An 18,190-nucleotide genomic window follows, 5' to 3' on the forward strand; every position below is an offset into this window, starting at 1 on the left:
TCTGCTTTGCCGGTTGCCATTTCATGCTTACATCTACTCTCGATTACGGTAGAGCCAGGATTCTTTTATTTAAGCATTCGTTTCGGTAGTACACAAAACGTGGTGTTTTAACAGGACTGCTCCAACCTATTTTTCATTTTCCTGGGTGATCTATGCTTTCCCGTTTGCAATAACGACCCTGACATCACTGGTTCTATTTGTATGCAAAGCGCTGCTCTGCTGACTAGACGTTGCGACACATAGTATTCGATGATTTTTTTTTATTATACTTGGGGTTTTACATGCCAAAACCACTTTCTGATTATGAGGCACGCCGTAGTGGGGGACTCCGGAAATTTTGACCACCTGCGGTTCTTTAACGTGCACCTAAATCTAAGTACACGGGTGTTTTCGCATTTCGCCCCCATCGAAATGCGGCCGCCGTGGCCGGGATTCGATCCCGCGACCTCGTGCTCAGCAGCCTATCACCATAGCCACTGAGCAACCGCGGCGGGTTATTCGATGATTTTACCATAGCATATGAGTGAAACGATTTTGCAGAGTGGCATCAGAGAACAAGTCTTGAAAATCAGAAATAGGTATAACTATTCTATTGAGTAGTGTGATATGTAAGTGCCGCGAGTCGCCCCTCGAAGATTGGAGCGGCCACTAAGCTCCGTGAACGACGAGGAAGACAACGGGTGCACGAGCACGGCGGTACGAGGGCGCGCTCGATCCAGGCGGGCAGCAGCTCCGAGCAGCAGCCCGAGCACCGTGTTGAACGGGGCCCGAGGGTGTGGTCGTCGCGGCCAGCTCCAGCGCGGGTGGCCGCACGGTGCCGTGACGACCGAACTGTGAGCCTCGCAACCCGGGACTGTGTCAGCCCGTGGACACACTGACTGCAGTACGCTGTCATCAACTCTCTGTATATATTCATATCTTAAAGGTTGCTTTGAGTTTTATAAACGCACGTAAATGACTTTCTTTCTTCCGCGTCACTGCGCACTAGCGAAAGTGCCGAACAGTCCTAATTACCACGAGTAGCATATCAAACCTTTGAATTATCATTAAAAAATAGCATACTTGGTCGCCTACGAATATACGCAATTAATTTACAAACTTTCGTTCTGCACTTTTTAAATTGGTGTCCTGGATATTGCAATTTGTTGTGCAAGTGATTTACGCGTCCTGAGTCAATCTACCCGAACAGGCAGGCTTATTTGCGCTACATCCTGCATGTTGATTTAGAAAAAAAAACAGTTCCAATAATAAAAAGGTAACCCTGTTGATATTGGTTTGTATTATAGTCTAACCAATATTCAAGGCCTTTTGTCTGTCTTCCTGTTACCGTCTGCAGTGTGTGCGTAAATTGGGTGTCAAGTGAACTTCAACTATCGCGTATATTGGATTGAAGTTCATGTTCATTAAGCACTGTTCACTGTCACGCGTGGCGTTCCTATGTCGTTTTGAACATTGAAATACGACGCGACACGACAGCTTATGACTGAAATCAAGTTCATTTGAATTAGTTTACTATTAAGCGGTCACTACGTTTCGGCTGTGAACTTACAGACCCCGTACAATAAAGAAAACGCGGGCTCAACATGATTAAATATAAAGCTTGAGAAAGAAGGCAATAAAAAAAGAATAAGAAAGCCGCTTTCTTGAGAGACTTCCGAACTGTCGCAAAAGGGTATCGCTCTAGCCGATGGCTGCAGGTCTAACTCACACGCCAGAAATTTGTCGCTTTTGTGGATCAACAGGGTGTCGCTCTTTAATCCAGGGTGTCACAAGCCTGGTCATCCGAACGGCGGGTTAGGACCATCATCATGGGAGACAATCTTTCACGCTACATTCAGGTAAGCAGGGAGACACCGCATTAAAGCCAGAAGAACTTCTTAGCCTAGTTGGCATTCTCTGAAACACGGGTTGCCTGCTGAAAAGAAGCCGACTATCCAGGCGTGGAAACCATCTTCGATATTCGTGCTTCTACGCCTTTTGTATTCGTTAATTTGCATTACATAGCGCTACAGTACTCGACACAGATAAATTAATTTCTACCATTAGCTCCACTGACTGGCCAGATCTGAATTTTATTGAAGACCCCATAGAAGCTCTTCATTTCTTCTGCAATTTATTCACTAAAGCTATCAGTACTAGCTCTCGAACTGTGCGCTGTAAAAATCGATTTAAACGCCCCAATAATCCTTGGACGTCCGATGGTCTGCTGAAGAGTTTGCGCAAAAAAGATAATTTGTATAAGAAGACTAAAAGACAACCATTTAACTGTTCTCTGAGAAATCGGTGCAAAATATACTGCAACGTTCTTAACAGGACTCTCAGAGAAGCCAAAAGGCTTTACTATGAAACAGAATTCTTGCAGAATAAAAACAACCCTGAAGAACAATGGCAGTTGCTGAATGACTTTTTCAACAATGAGCCGCCTAAGTTTATCTCTAAAATTGTACGCGAGAATCTTACTTTTTGTCAGCCTTCTCAGATAGCAAACGTTTCTTCTGATCATTTCGCATTGCCCGAGGGAAACAAACTAACAACTTTTCCGCCTAAAATAGAACGCCTGAGCCATTCATTTTTCCTTTGTCCTGTCACGCCGCATGAAGTGCTTTCTTTTATCCGTAATCTTCGTAACACAAGTCCAGGATTAGATGGTATTGCAGTGCGCCACCTAAAGCTAGTCGCTGATGCCATATATGTGAACCCCTGAGCGTAGTAATTAACCTGATCTTTAAATGTGGTGTATTTCCGCCATTCCTAAAGCGTGCAAAGATTATCCCAGTTTTTAAAAAAGGTAATAAAGAAATAATTTCATATTACCGTCCAATCTCGATTTTTTATTCCCTAAGTAAAATAATTGAAAAAATTATTTTTGATCAGATTAAGCAAGTATTTGAAAAAATTCCATATAAATAAATCCTGCCAGTTCAGTTTTCGGTCTGGAAGCTCCACCAACTTAGCTCTGTTTTGCTTAACTTATTTTATTAAAAATAGTCTTGAAAATAATGAATTTGTTGGTTCTGTTTTTGTAGACCTTACTAAGGGATTTGATACTATTAATCTCATGATTTTATTTCGTAAACTGGAAGCATAAGGAATAACTGGCCCTGCCCTTGCCTTCTTAAAAAGTTATTTGTCTGATAGGGAATTTATTGTTTATGCGCGTGAAACCTTTTCCAGTTCTAAAAAACTTAATCAAGGGGTACCACAAGGGTCAATACTGGGGCCTTTGCTTTTTGCTCTTTAGATTAATGATATGCTAGGCGTCACTGACTTAAGTAATTGCGTTCTATATGCTGACGATACAACTATACATATAGCTGATAAGTGTATCTCTTCTCTAGTAATCAAACTAAATAAAACTCTTGACCACCTAATAAATTGGTGTAATGACAACGATCTAGTCATTAATCCACCTAAAACGAAATTTTTAGTATTCCATTCGCACCAAAAATCACTAATTATTCCTCCTTCGTTAACCTTAGGCAATCATTCTATTCCCATTAGCGACTCCGTTTCATTTCTAGGGGTTATCCTAGACAACCATCTGAAGTTTCACCTGCACATCAATCACGTAAAGCTGAAGTGCGTTTTTGGTATCCGTGCACTTATCAAGGCACGACACTATTTTTCTTCTGCTGCTTTGCTTTCACTCTACTTTGCGTTCACTCATTCACACATTAACTACGGTATAATCGTTTGGGGTAATACATATCTATTTCATTTGTCTTCAGTTCAGCATATACAAAATCAAGCAATCCGTATTATCACCCACAGTTCACCGCGCTCTAATGCTATCGGCCTGCTTGAGCAGTACAAAATTCTATGTATAAAAAGATTATTCAACTACAATTTAGCAAGGATGTTTTATAAATTGCTTGATTCCCAGCTGACCTTTCAATATATTCAAAGCAGCTCCCTTAGAAATACAAACCCTACTAGGTTCGCTTCTAATTATAATTTTCTGTTACCATCAGTTCGTACTATGGTAAAAAAACATCTACATTCGCTACCATTACACTTTGGAATCATTTGCCTGCTTCGCTTAAAATAATACCTACATTTCAGCGTTTCAAAGCTTCGCTAAAAGATTTATTGCTAACCACTGATCATTTTTCCTAATAAATATTTGTATTTTCATAGTCACCCAACTAATAAGTATCGCCCATTTTTTTTTGCAGTGTTCACATTGCGCCTTATTTTTTATCCCTCATTGTTCGTTCTTTTTTTTTGCTTTTTGCCTTTAACAATTGTATAAATTTTGTCACTCCCGTTGTTATATCTGTTACACTATATCGATTAGAGCATAGTTTGTTTGGTTTTTCTTCTTCTTTTTTCTTTTCGTTATCATTTGCTTTTTCTTGCAACTAATATATTATGCTATGGTGCTGCCATATTATGCTATGATGCCAACTATGTTACAATTCTGTTGCAGTTACTAACCGAGGGTCCCGTTTTCAGTAATATTCCTTCGGGACCCTCGTCTGTGTATGACATTTATGTTCCTATGTTTTTTCATATGAATAAACTTCAACTTCAACTTCAACATATATGTAGGCACATTTATCCTTCAGCATCGTAGTGAGCTTAGTTTCCTTGGAATTACGTTATTGCTTAGGCCAGTTGATCGGAGTAAAGTTTGGAATAATATAGAAATACAGAAACGCCCCTTTCTCCTTACTGCAGCCCAACGTTCTTCCGCCAACTTGCAGCAGAGCTTCAGACCAACGTAAGTTGACGCAAACCTATTGTTGGTGCGACTGGACCTTGCTCAAATCCTAACTTCAAGTTTCACTTCCTTTCATTTTAGAAGCCAAGACGGCCTCATGGAGAGCACCGACTTACAAAACCAAATTTAGAAAGACTATCTTTTGTAGGATTCCTCCAAGTCGTCTTGCTTTCCTGGTAGATTTGTGTTTTCGACAATATGTAGACTGTATAAGCTCGCTACGTACAACAACCGTTCACGAGTAAATTTTTTATGGTGTGTTGCGTCCCACAATTGCATGCGGTGCTTTACGTGGGACGCCGTGGGGGGCTGCTCTCGGATAACTTTGACAACTCGAGCTTCTTTAACGTGCACCTAAATGTAATTACACAAGTCTTTTTAATTGCGCCCCCACAAGAATGCGGCTGCGGTGGTCGGTAATCGAACCGCTTAACTTGTGCTGGAGGTCAATTTCTTTCGATCCGCAGACTTCCAAACAGTCTGTTCTGGTTGCAAATAGTTTATAAGCAAGTATAGTTGACAAAAATGTGTAGAGCGATAATGCCAAATACTACACAGACAAGCTGCATAGCTTGTATGCAAGCTTTATTAGGTTTTGTGTAAGCTGGCTTAATACGTTTTGTTGACGGTTACATGAAGAGTATGGCTGCAGTAAAAAAAAAAAAAACAACAGCTAAGGGTTATGTAGGAATCTGGAAGCTAAAATGTAGACTGTGTGAGCAAATAGCCGTGACTACTGGGCAACCTACAAATGCAGAAATGCAAAAAACACTGGTACAATGCGGACAGCCCGATATGTTACTACCTTAGGGAATTGAACTCGTGCAGCGTGTCATTTCCGGCATTATAGCACTGAGCGATTAGCTGTAGGGCGTACAAATTTATGTATAAATACAAACTAGTTAGTTAATAAAGCTTTGGAACAGAAATTTAGGTGGAATCCGAGCTATATGGACCCAGCTGATCTACTTATAAGCCAGTCGCTACTTCTGAACACTCTTTGACATTTCGAGACCAAGGCTTAAGCCGGTTGAAGAAGACCCATAAGCCCCACGCTATGATACTGTATGGTCATTACTGGTTTATATAGAAACATGCAGGTTTTCACATAGAATCCCGTATGACCATATATGACGTATGAACACGGGGTACATGTGTATCATGGCTTTTTTCCCTATAGGAACTGATTTGTTTATTTAATTGTAGAAAGGAGAAGACTGTCATCTACAGTGGTGCATTATATTTGGCTGCATTCTGTTTCACACATTTTCCGTTTTTTGTTTGCACACGAGGCAAGAACGTGACTCCCGCATAAGCTAGCTGCGCATACGTTCTGCTAAATGGCGCGACAGTGGCAGCGACAGGAAACGACCAACGACACGGACAAAGCGCGATCCTTCTTTGCCCCGAACGAAACAGGTGCGAAGCCGGAGTGGCTCCGTATAAGGCGTACGAGACACGCCTAGATTTATCTCAACTAGGTCACACGGCGCGTGGCCACTTTCAAGACAGACCGGTGGGGCAGCGTATCCTGTTCCGTCGATAGCTCAGTTGGTAGAGCGGTGGACTGTAGAGGTTGCACCCAATGCGGACATCCATAGGTCGCTGGTTCGAATCCGGCTCGACGGACTGCTTTTTTTTCTTTTTCGCCATTTCCTGAGTTTCGAGATTATATATTTTTTTTCCACGTCGCTGTTGGCTTATTATAGAGATTTCAGTAATTCTTCCTTCGTGTTGCGTTTTTTTTATTGCTGAAACCAAAATAACGAAACTGCATGGAGGAAGGAAAGCGTAGGAGAGGCCCGGGCCAGCAAGGACGTGTTGGAGAAGGTGTGGCGGCAGTCACGCGCTGTTTTTCGCATAGGAGCACTGGGAATAGGTACCTCAAACGTCAACGTTGACATGGCAACCACGCTCTTGAAGCTCTCGCTGCTGCTCGAAGCCTCTGGAAAGTGAGATAAGTTTTTTAGGCCAGTGCGTTTCTCGGAGTGCATTACGTTCGCGACACAAGCTGGCTTTGGAGCGAGGTGTGTAAGCTTGAAAGCTGTGTGTTGGGTCTCTCTGTGTGTGTGTGAGTGAGTGTGTGTGTGTGTCAGCCCGCAACAGACACAATCAAGCAATGATGGTGCGGGTCTTCATCGTCTTCTTCAACGTGCCACGGAAAAACAAAGGAGCGTGGCTGCTTTCCTAAAAACTGTTACACAAGTTTGGCAGGCTTTCTTTTGTCGCGCGTGAGCAACACACACTTCCGGCGGCTCGTAGCAATGCAAATTCAAAGACCGCACCTCTCCGCTCCAGCGAGCTGATCGGGGACGCAAAGAGATGTGACACACCAACACGGCTGCATTTACGGTTTCAAAAAACGTGACGTCAGGGCCTCTCCTATTTTGTTTCTTTCCTCCACGCACAACTGCAATACACCTCTGTATGGCGATTAGAAGCTAATTGTCAGGTTTCGCATGCAGAAACTGCACGTCGAGCTATAAGGAATGGGGGTGGTGGATCCGGATTACTTTTGTGCACAGGGGTTAGTTGGCTAATGTCATAAATCTTTCGTTTTTCATTGCGCTCCTATCCGAAAGTGACAGCCACGGCGGGCATCCAACGTACGACGCCGTGCTTAGCAGCGCAATTTTATAGCCGGCGGGTGTCATGCCCGACGTCTGGGCTTCTTCTGGCGTCGCCAAGGTTTATATGGGATAAGGCGTGTCTTATACTGTTGTAATCAACAACTGAGTCTTAGAAACTTGTTTTTTTGACACCGACGTTGAAATACAAGCTGCCGTATATTTTGTAAACGTATACACGTTTACAAAACATTGCGAGCAATTCCACGATGACACACCCGAAAAGAATCGCTCGTAAGTTTGCCAGAAATAACGTGCCCACTGTAACTACCGGACTGCGTTTGGTTTCCGGAACTCTGCAACAGCGGCGGTGACACCGCAAAATGTGGCTGGAAAATTTGCATGCAGCTATCAATAGTTACGCGGTGTCATCGCTAGCGCATTCTTGAGTCCAACACCGATTATATTCAATGTTGTTTCGCAGTGGCGATGACGAATGATTCCGGAAAGCCGGCGTCCTTGCAAGAAGAGCAGCAGTCGCGCTTGGCGGCCACGACGACTGCTTCGCGGCAAGATGTAGGCACTCAGACCGAAGTGAGTGTCAATAATTGTGGCCTCCAAGATTGTGCCCTGGCAAAGTGCACCGCTGAGGTCTCGAAGGTCACGCGATGATTCACATTGAATGCTATTCGGTAGCCCGGGGTGACAGTCTGTACGTACATTTTGATATTCCGACGTACTATCGCTGATTGGCTCAAAAGTGCCGCCATCGCGGAGTATGACAATATGCTGACAATTGAACATCATCCATAAACGCATCTCTGGAAACGTATACTATATGCGACCGTATTGTCGCAGTCGCCATTTTGTCATCTCTCATTAGCTCAGGGTGCGGCTATGATTTCTCTGGGGGGCTGAAAAGGGCCACGATACGGAATTGGACATCAGGGCACGGTGGATTTGAGCGCTTCTTAAGGACAAAGAGGTACGTTGGCGGCCCTATGAACGTTAGTGCAGTATACTTGCGGAATCTCCATTTGTCTCCGCACGATTTCTTTGCTGAAGTTGGCAATTGTGCCATTTTCCTTTTTTTGGCTTTCTTTTCGACTCATCTTTCACTTTTCTTTCTAGACGCAAGGAAGTACCACTTTACAATTCTATCCGATTTCTGGCCGACTCCCCAACTGAACATGCGCCATATTTCAGAGGGTAGCTGAACCAAACTTTCGGCGGGAGAATATATGTATATATAGTTGCTATAGTCTCGCTGAAAACTCAACCTGCATATAAAATATGAATGCAGTTATGCCGGCAAAGAAAGTTAACATATGTAGCAATGTTTAGACTCTTGCTTTGAGCCTGTCGCACAACTAAAAAAAATCATGAGCCGTTGCACTCTCTGAAGGTGGATGACCAGCGAAGCGGTTCAGCCCACTAAAAAGAGAACGAGAAGAACGGGGGTTGACCGAGGGGCCCCATTTTTATTAATCGTGTCATGAGAAGCCAACAAGCAAAGACACCAAGGAGATCATGGGAGAAATTACTTGTAGTTGCTAATTGAATTAAATGATAAACTGATGGCAATGAAAGTGGATGAAAAAGCTACTTGCCGCAGGTGAATAACGATCCCGCGTCTTAGCATTACGCCTCGTACACGTAATTAAGATCCCATAGAATCAGAGTGGATGCGGTAGACGTCGGAGGCGAAAGTTTTCAAATAATTTTCGTGGTAGTCCGCGTAAACCAAATGACTAGTAAGTTAGCGTAAATTCATCATTGCACTTACACAATCGGGATCACGGTGTAAGAATAGGCCTACACCGTGATCGGGATGCAACGACCAAGCATGCTAATTGAACCCCACGTCTGGCGCTGAGTAGCAAAATGCCCAAATCACTAAGGCACTTATACACAGCACTTTTAACCTTGCTGAGAGACGCAGAACATGATGCGATACTTTAATTTGTGTGTCAATTGTTTTGGTATAGTCCGTGTATTATGTGTGTCTCTAACTTGCACTGTATAATTTCATTCATAATAACCGCCATTTGGAGTATCATACAAGGCATTCCCCGAAGCGCTACACTCCAGGATTCTCTAAATAAACCTCCTGCCTATATTTCTTAATGATGTTTATTGCTTCGAGGGGTCTCAACATGAATAACGACATTACTATGACACCATTCGGAGGTTATGTTAAAGATAATATTTTTTGTATTGCTTTTTTTTACCACGGATCCCATTCAAGAGTGGTGTCTGGTGAGGACGAAAGGCCTAGACAGGCTGTACTTTCAGCCACACAGGTACTTATGGTGTCGTAATGGTCGCAACTCCATGCTAAAGGCATTCTAATATTTGCAAGAGTTCAGAACGACATGATCTAATAACTAATTCGCCGAGCAAGCGTCACCATTGACATTTTGTAATTCTTCCTACGCCTCTTTAACGTTGTTGCTCCGCTTTAAAAGCCGCGGGAAGTGTGTTTAGGAATTCGTCCCGAGTAGGGGGCCACAGCAACGTATTTTGGAAGAATGAAGCACTTTACGACAAGCCTGTGCCTCCGCGTGTTATTCGCGAATGCCCCGCGCATTATTTTTACACCCTTCATTCGCAGGGCCACTTCCACGTAGACTCTGTGCACCGCGGGGTCCAAACGGAGCCCTGCGAGCCAAAGTCTCCAGGTACTTCCGTGCAAATGTCCATTTGTAATGAGCACGCATCTCTTGCAAAACTTGAAAGCATGCATTCACTCAGCTCTCACTATTACCACATGCATAATTGTTAATACTTCACTGCATCACTTAGTACATAAGGTATGGTCTGTCTTCTTTTCTTATGGGGGAGAGTTTTTACGTAGCTAATTGTTGTTGTCGTGGCATCGTGGATTATTACTGAAGTATTATTGCGCATCGAAAAAGACACGGACCTAAGAGAAGAAGAACACTCTTGCGGAATAATACTTCAGGAATAGATTACCAGCTTGCCCGGAACTCTGCTATAATTGTTTATGCCTGTCTTCGCAGATCTTTTTGTGGTGCTGTCTTTACACTCGTGACATTCTTTTTCAGTTGCTTTTATTTGCTTTTTATTATTGCGTAACAAGTTCTGTAAGCTCTGTAAGTTTCTCAAGCAAGCACTCGGTGCACACACAATGTAAAATGGGGATCGCAGTCAGCCACAAGTGTTACTCCAACAGCAGGCGTTCCTTATTGCGCAACGCCCGATCACCGCGACACCCGGTCTGTTGCCTCTTCGCTTGCCTCCATTCGCCCTAGTTTCACGCCAGAAGCGGCGCACATTCGAAGGAGCCTTGTTGTCAGTTACGCCCGTCGGGGGTGTAGCTCAGATGGTAGAGCGCTCGCTTAGCATGCGAGAGGTACTGGGATCGATACCCAGCACCTCCACGTATATTTTTTCCTTTTTTTTCGAAACCGTTTTTTTAAAATAAGATTGTAACGCTTTGGCCGTACTTCGGACTATAGGAAATTGTTAAATGTCCGAGTTTTGTTTGCCAGAAAATGACGATTGGCGGTGAAAGACGCCGTAGTATGATGCACTGTTTATTTCTTAGGACTTTTTCCATGCCACCCTGAAGATTGTACACGAGTGTTCTTGTATTTAACCACAATGAAAATGGGGCCGACGCGGTCAGAAGTGGAAACCATGATCTTAATGTCTTCATGCAAGTGGCGGTGACAGAGTCCAAACTATGGAGTCCAAACTATGGTCATAGGGTATTCAGACAAGTGCCGTGACGGTGTGGAATCAATAAATAAAAGAAAGCCGGAGTTTCGTACTTCTAGGTCATTGGGGGATCGCTGTCAGTGATAGACCGAAAACACCGTACGCTGTTCAGAAGAACTATCTTTCTGGAGCAGTGTGGGAACTACGCTCTGAAGATTTACTTCCCGTCTCCTCGCGCCCTCTCGCCTCCTCCCAACAACCTCACCCGGATGCTGTCTCTGGCCTTTTTCTTTCTTTTTTTCCTGCCACCCCCGCTCTCCCCCGATCTCTTCACCTCGTCTTCCAAACTCGTCCTCTCCGCAACAAGGTCTGGAAACGACAGATGGCAGCGCTCATTTTTTTTTCGGGCCTTTCCTTGACAGCCAACCACTGCCGACAACGATCGCCCGTGACGTTACCCTATATTAGCCCATTAAAACTAACCTGCCGAGGATGACAAGCCCACCTCTGACCATGATGGGCCCACCTATCGAAACATAGGCGAGCCTTTCTGAGGCACTTTATCCCTGTTTATGTAACTGGTACACTACTGTGCAGTAGAGCTTTAGCGTTTCATTAAAGGGATATCCAGCGCTAGATTGTTTGCGTGCGTCGCACCCGAGTCTGTTCAGACAGTAGGGCGATGACAGGGAGTATAAGGGGTTGCCTAAATATTGTCGCTCGGACCTTGAATGGTCTTGTGGATTCGTATCTCACTTTTCACCAAGTTATTAATTGTATGGCAAGCAATTAGGCTTGTTTGACGCACGATTTGTGCCAGTTAAGATTTTCAAAGCATTATAAGTAAAAGTAATTGTTCTGAATATAAAAATAGTTAGCCTGGTCAGATTTGCCCGACATTGTCTGTTTGAAGCGACATGCGTAGTCGTAGTTTTCACAGCCATTTATTCGTTGGAACTTGCATAGTGAAAGTACTTAACCACGCAAGTCATATAACCATGCAAGTGATATAAGGAAGCATAGCAGGATCGGGGGGCGCCACTGAACAGCAGTGAGTTAGAAGCAAACGGAACGTCCTTTTTCAAGGAATCCTCCCCGAAAGTGAAAGTATTTTGGTAAGTACTGCATAGAAGTAAACTAGATGTTGATTCGTCTACATTCCGTTGCTTGACACCGGAAAAAGGAAGAGGGAAGAATCGGATCACTAGACCGGTGCGCGTACTCATCACCCATACAAAAATTTAAACACATGCTGTATAAGAAGTCAGGTAAGGATCGGATGACAAGCCAACTTCGAATTCCCAAATAAAGTAGATGTACAGCATGGAACACTCCTAAGGAGAACTCAGAGATAGCACTGCATGATGAATATAGAAATATAGAAAGAATAGGCGGCCAACGCCAATGCCGCCTACTCAATTACATGTAAAGCGCATGAACGCTCTTATGAATCAACCCCTCGACCGATTTGAATGGAATGTCTTTCAGTTAAGAAGAAAAGTTAGATTGTAGAGACCGTAGGAAGCAGAGTATTTATTTAGGGAGCGCAGAAAGCAGAACGTCCTTTCGCACGCACTTAGATTGGAGGCCTCGATCTAATGCTCCCGCTTAAGGCGTGCTTCAATTTCAATACACGAGTCTCGTTCGTGCGCTTTTACTACGAAAGAAATTGCGTTTCGGGATCCGTGCGGATGCCCTGTCGGATCGCGTGTCGGTATATCGTTTTGTTCACTGCTGCACGAACATTCTCTTTGTGTTGGAGAGCCGCTCATTTGCAACAGCATTTTTATAGGCTGTCACCGTCCATATCACTCATTGTGGGAAACTATGTGGCACAGACGGTCCAGAGACAATGTCGACAGAATTACCGGGCGAATCCCGCAGTTAGTAACGCGAAGTCAGGCGACCGCGTCGATTTAATCGATACGAGAGCCACCCTCCACTGCCACTACGCTGTAGACACACAAGTGAAGGCTTATTAGAATGTGTGGCAAGGTTGTCGGGAAAAGACCGGTTGCCGCCGGCCTATTCAGTCGTCGTCGTACGACCCAGATTCGCGTAGAATGTCCCATGGGTAAAACGGCGTTGCGTTCCAGCTGTTCTTCGTCGGGGGTGTAGCTCAGATGGTAGAGCGCTCGCTTAGCATGCGAGAGGTACTGGGATCGATACCCAGCACCTCCATTGGCTATATTTTTTTTCCAGTTGACATATTTTTTTCTTGTAGAAATTGTTCTTTGGGAACGATTGTTTACAGACAGATGAGAGCAACGCGACGTTGTAGAGCCATCCTTACGAAGCCTCGGAATGTTTTTCGGAAAGCTTACGATTAGCGCTCGTACTACGACTTTACGAATTTTGCATCGAGGTTGACGAATGGTGTTCTCGCAAAAGTTTGAGAGTTGTTTAAAGATGGAGCAGGGCAAGACTGCATATACGTACATACGGAAATTAAATTTCGATGCAACTCTGGCCACCATATTGTAGCGCTAGATGCCATATGCTAAATGAGCACTTGCTTCAAAACATTTATAAGCACAGACACTTAAAATAATTGACATTAGAAACAAACAAACCCACTGAAAAAGCTTCACCATGTAGCCTGACGTTCTTTGCTGTTTTATCTTATCTTTTCATGCGCTGCTTATGAAGTGAAATTATTGTTAATAAAGTGCGTTTTATCCCACAATAGGCGTGCGCTAGAGGAAATGATTTTTTTTAAACGCCTGCTCCAAACACTAGGTACCCAACAAAGTCCTGCTGAGCTACTGTGGAAGACTTAAAAGGAAATATAGTTCAGAAAACCTGAGGTAACCTACACAATGTAGGCAAGATTCTTGCCTACATTGAAGCTTCTTGCCGATGCTTCTTGATATTCGACGCTACTCGCCATCTTTCTCTTTATGCAAGAAGGTGTGAAGTCCAGCTCCGTTTCATAACTTTCACATATTGAACGTCTTAAAACGCCGACATTTTAAATCCCACTCAAGACAAGTCCGTTCCACTGCAACGGAACTGTTACGCCATCTGTCACGGCTACGGTGAACCCAGTGCTTTCGCCGTAGCTGCGACAATGCAGTGATAGAAAGGGCCACCGTTTCGTTGCAGCGGCGTCGAAAACGTTTAAATGGCGCCGCCTCGGACGACACCGGCTTTATAGTGCCTGGTATATTCTAGGCACTATACCCACTTCTGACTTATTGTGCACAAGACTGGCAAGCGGTGTCCGAAAGCTTTGCATTATACTCGACATCATGCACAATGCTGCCAAATCTGAGCGGAGATCAGCTAGCGGTTTAGGAAAAAAAAGGGATGTGTAGCTTGAAGGAATACAGAAAAAGTTGCGCTGTAGAAACTCATAAGGATTGTTAACGGCTAATGGCAGCACAATAAATTATTAGTTGTGCCGATCAAGAGTTGCAAGCGACTCCGTTTCTTCGATGCTATTGGACTGAATGAGTCATTAGCAACTTAGCTCGAAAGTGAGGGATGACTGCGGTATATAAGAGAGGAATTGGAGTTTGGGACGTTCGTTATGACGTGTTTTATGTAAAGGGGCTAGGCGAGACACTTTCTTATATGAAGGAAGGAAGAAGCTGTCAAAAGATAACTTCCTTATGGTGTCCCCTGTTGTACGAAAATAGGGCGATACACTTGGTGCGCCTGTTTCTGCAACCACTTCATTCGGTAAAGCATTTGGGTCCCACAATTAAATAAATAAATAAATAAATAAATAAATAAATAAATAAATAAATAAATAAATAAATAAATAAAAACGCAGCAGCGTCATCTGCATTTCTCGAGAAGCATGTCGTGGCCCCCTCGAAGGCCAAGGATCCAGCGCCGTGTGATCAAGAGACCATGTTCACAGAGATCCTAGCCAGGACTGTGCGGAACTCGAGGAGGCTCGACAGACTCGAGAACACGCCGCAGCCGAGGCACTTCGGTGAGTTCTTGCCACAAATGCGCGTTTACGAGGCCTAAAAAGCAAGCGGGCGTTGCGTGAAATTGCACGTGTGGTAGGAAATGGCAGTGCGATGTGCACGTCGTTTGCTGTGTCGTTCTCTTGTGTATGTTCCATCAGCAACGAAAGGTCGACACCAACTTGCATGCTGGTTTTCAGGGTTATCACTGAAACGTATGGTGTTATCGCAGGTAATTTTGACGTGGCGTCAATCACGATAGAATGATAAGTTTAACATGTTCTTCACTTGAACACTGGATAGCGTACCTGCTCCGCAAAGTATTTCCTGAGGGCGTTCCGGATTTGTTTTTTTTTGTTTTTGCCTAAGTGCTCAGTGCCCGTTCTGAAGGAAAGAGAATATACGTTGGGGTCCGCTGGAGAAATTCCGCCGCCTTGTTTTAAATATATTTATATTCGGCAATGACGAGCTTTGGGGAAGCTAACAGTGTGCCGTCTGAAAACCAGTTTGAATGCATCAAAAGCCAATGCCACGGAATGCTTTAGAAGAATTTAGTGATCACGTAAACAATTCCAACTGACTGCCGCCAGAACGCCTGAACACCTTCAAAGCTTTAAACTCAATACACCGCTGAAGAATTACACCACTTCGGCTTCCGTGGACCTTTCCCTCTCCCTAGTTAGTCAATCCCGTATTTAAAAAAAATTTTGCATATGTTAGGTGGGACACCCTGTCTAGCCACCTGCCTGCGCGATGTACTTACAGTTCTTCCAATGGCTTGCTTTGAAACCACATTGAAAGGCATTAAAACAACAAACGGTATCTAAATATCCTCACATCAACACATATTCGCGTTCAGGCACATAATTTCTACGATGAAGCGATGCTGTGTATGCAAGCCTCATGCCCCAGGGCTCGGTGCATCTGCTCGGTCTGCATCTCACCGAGGAAAAGGGGCCGATCCTGAAAATGGTGAAATTGTAAGCTAGGCGATCCTGGAGATCGTGTAATCTAAGAGGGCTAACCCTGAGACCACGTAGTCCGCATTCACAACGGTCGCGTTGTGGGAGCAGCCACGTTTTGGGGATTTTCTGGCCAGGCAAAGCTTTCATCCGCAATGCTGCAATATGTGTTGCAGAGGATTAACAGTTCTGGAGCGTTTAAGTACCTGCTTTACGAGGGGTTCGTTTCGAAACATTAGTTCGAGTGGGTTCGTTGGATCTGCATAACTTCTTTTCTGTGTGTGTTATAATACGTTGCAGGTCTCATGAAGCCGAACGCTGTGGGCGGTAGCCATGGCGTGCTGCAGAAGTCACCACTCGCTGCTCGTAGACCATCTGACGAGTTCCCATCTTGGCGCTCCCAGAACCGATCGGCGCAGCGCAAAAACAGAAAAACAGGAGCCCTAGCCCCTGCCACGTCGCCACCGGATAAAACACCGGCGAACCTGTGCGGAAGGCCAAACGATCAAAGCGCCCAGGGCGAATCCGAGAACGCTCCCCGTTACAAAGCACCAGCGTGGTATTCGTCAACGGAGGACTACCGCAGAGCCTCGCACCGCGCTCGGATCCGCGACGACGTACCACGTGACGTCCGCGGGATCTACGAAGCCGCCGACAGTCAGGCTTCCGACGGGTCGGTCCCGCTTTACGGCAGGTCTGGTCGCCCGAGTCCCCGGCACTCTGCCTGGCCCTCGCCGCTTGGCCGGGAAGACAGGCATGACCGACTCAGTTCCGACGTCTCGCCGGCACCCCGCCGCTACCAGGCGGCGCGCGGGTGCAGACACTCTGAGGGACAGTTTGTGAACGAAGCGTCGCACGACGAGGGACATTTTATTCCGCCCCGCTGCGCCTATTCATCCCCGGGCACTCGAAACAGTTCGAGTGCGCTTATAACCACTAAAATGTTGAGGCGTTTCGAAACGACCGTGGTCTTGTTCACGGGCGAACAGTCCAAGCACAAGCAGCAGGGCCCCGGTTATTACGGCTCACCGAACGCTTGACGTATATTACGAACGCATACTTTACTGTAATCAGCAACATTGTCCTTTTCTCTTTTGGTGTTCACCATCAATATGATTGTGTACTTGGAAAAATTTAATTTGATGTGGTAAGGAAACTAGCTCTTTAGCCATGAGAAAAGCCCCCGAACTTTCTCAGACGGCAGACGCATTGCTGCATACGTGCATTCGTATCTTTAATTGTGGTGTATGCGGAATATTTTCCTGGAGGATCAATTCTCCGGGAGAAGGACAGTGCAAATGCACCATCGGATATTCCTTTGTGGATAGGTTTTAATACAATAGGTGTCTTTTGAGCAGGTGCCAAGGAAACCTTTGTACCTGCCAAGGTTTCAAATACAAATGTTTCCGTCACACAAGGCACTTCCGTACCAGAGATGTGTTGATGGAAAACGGAAATCATGCGTCGAACAAGAGGGACCAGTTCCGAAAGTTCCAATCACTCCGGCAGTCATGATCGCCGCTTATATCATGGCTAGACATTAAGATGTTCTTGCATGCCGACCGAAGGCAGTATATGCAGAGCATTAGTTACTGATCATTCAGATAAATAGGAATGCGAAGCAAATGCTTAGTTATTGCCATCAGAGTTCTTGAGCCTTCAACAAGCCTTGTGTGATAATAGCTTGATTCCTAGTATACTGAGAAACGATGCTAGCAACCTCAACGGGTAATTATTGTAAGCTTGGCAGTGGTTAGATATTGATTTGGAACAGCAAACTTCAGTAGTAGCAAAAACTGTACATAGGCTGACCCAGAACAGTGAGGATACACAGCTCGAGCCGAGTTGCTTCCTCGGTTGCGCATTGTAAACTATTCTGTAGTATATGTCTTGAAATTTGTGTTCCGAGAATCGGCATTTCTCTTTTGAAAGAGACTGATGACAGGGCTGTAATTGTGCTCGAATGTCTCCGTCATCGATGAAATTTCAATACAGTGCAACTCAGAATTCTGGCGAAAGCCGGTTGTTTCTTTGCTTGCCTTCGTTCGCCCTCGTTTCACGCCAGGAGCGGCGCGCATTTACAGGAGTCTTGTTACGAAAGTTGCACTCTTCCGATGTGTAGCTCGAGCACTCTCTTAAGAGGAGAGAGGTGCTGTGTTCAATACCTTACCAGTGCTTACAATTCCTGCTTTCTGTATTTTTATTGCGATATTAATTATACGGACACTCCAGGCGCATTTCCGCCGTCGTCGTCGCCGATCCAACGAACGTGGTTCAATCTCGCGTGCGCCAGGAAGGAACGCCGCCCAGATGCGTGGCCACTCCTGTGGCGTG

General features: G+C 44.9%; 1 protein-coding gene and 3 non-coding genes across 5 annotated transcripts; all 4 read left to right on the top strand.

The window, feature by feature from the left end:
• Nucleotides 1-680: 680 nt before the first annotated feature.
• Nucleotides 681-16,994, top strand: LOC135912267 (uncharacterized). Of its 2 annotated transcripts, none has more exons than XM_065444679.2 (7): nt 681-883; nt 1,763-1,838; nt 4,681-4,723; nt 7,775-7,884; nt 9,905-9,971; nt 14,753-14,917; nt 16,157-16,994. In XM_065444679.2, exons 2-7 carry the CDS (start codon nt 1,809-1,811, stop codon nt 16,894-16,896), a joined length of 1,155 nt encoding a protein of 384 aa, XP_065300751.1. In that variant the 5' UTR covers nt 681-883; nt 1,763-1,808; the 3' UTR covers nt 16,897-16,994. The 2 variants fall into 2 exon arrangements, with proteins under 2 accessions (XP_065300751.1, XP_065300752.1); XM_065444680.2 differs by having other exon boundaries at nt 14,756-14,917.
• On the top strand, nt 6,260-6,352 carry TRNAY-GUA (transfer RNA tyrosine (anticodon GUA)). Its single transcript has 2 exons — nt 6,260-6,296; nt 6,317-6,352. It is a non-coding gene; the product is annotated as a tRNA-Tyr (tRNA).
• On the top strand, nt 10,622-10,694 carry TRNAA-AGC (transfer RNA alanine (anticodon AGC)). Its single transcript has one exon. It is a non-coding gene; the product is annotated as a tRNA-Ala (tRNA).
• Nucleotides 13,083-13,155, top strand: TRNAA-AGC (transfer RNA alanine (anticodon AGC)). The gene has a single exon. It is a non-coding gene; the product is annotated as a tRNA-Ala (tRNA).
• Nucleotides 16,995-18,190: the final 1,196 nt, after the last annotated feature.

This window comes from Dermacentor albipictus, chromosome 10 (genome assembly GCF_038994185.2).
Source record: "Dermacentor albipictus isolate Rhodes 1998 colony chromosome 10, USDA_Dalb.pri_finalv2, whole genome shotgun sequence".
NCBI classification, from domain to species: Eukaryota; Metazoa; Arthropoda; class Arachnida; order Ixodida; family Ixodidae; genus Dermacentor; species Dermacentor albipictus.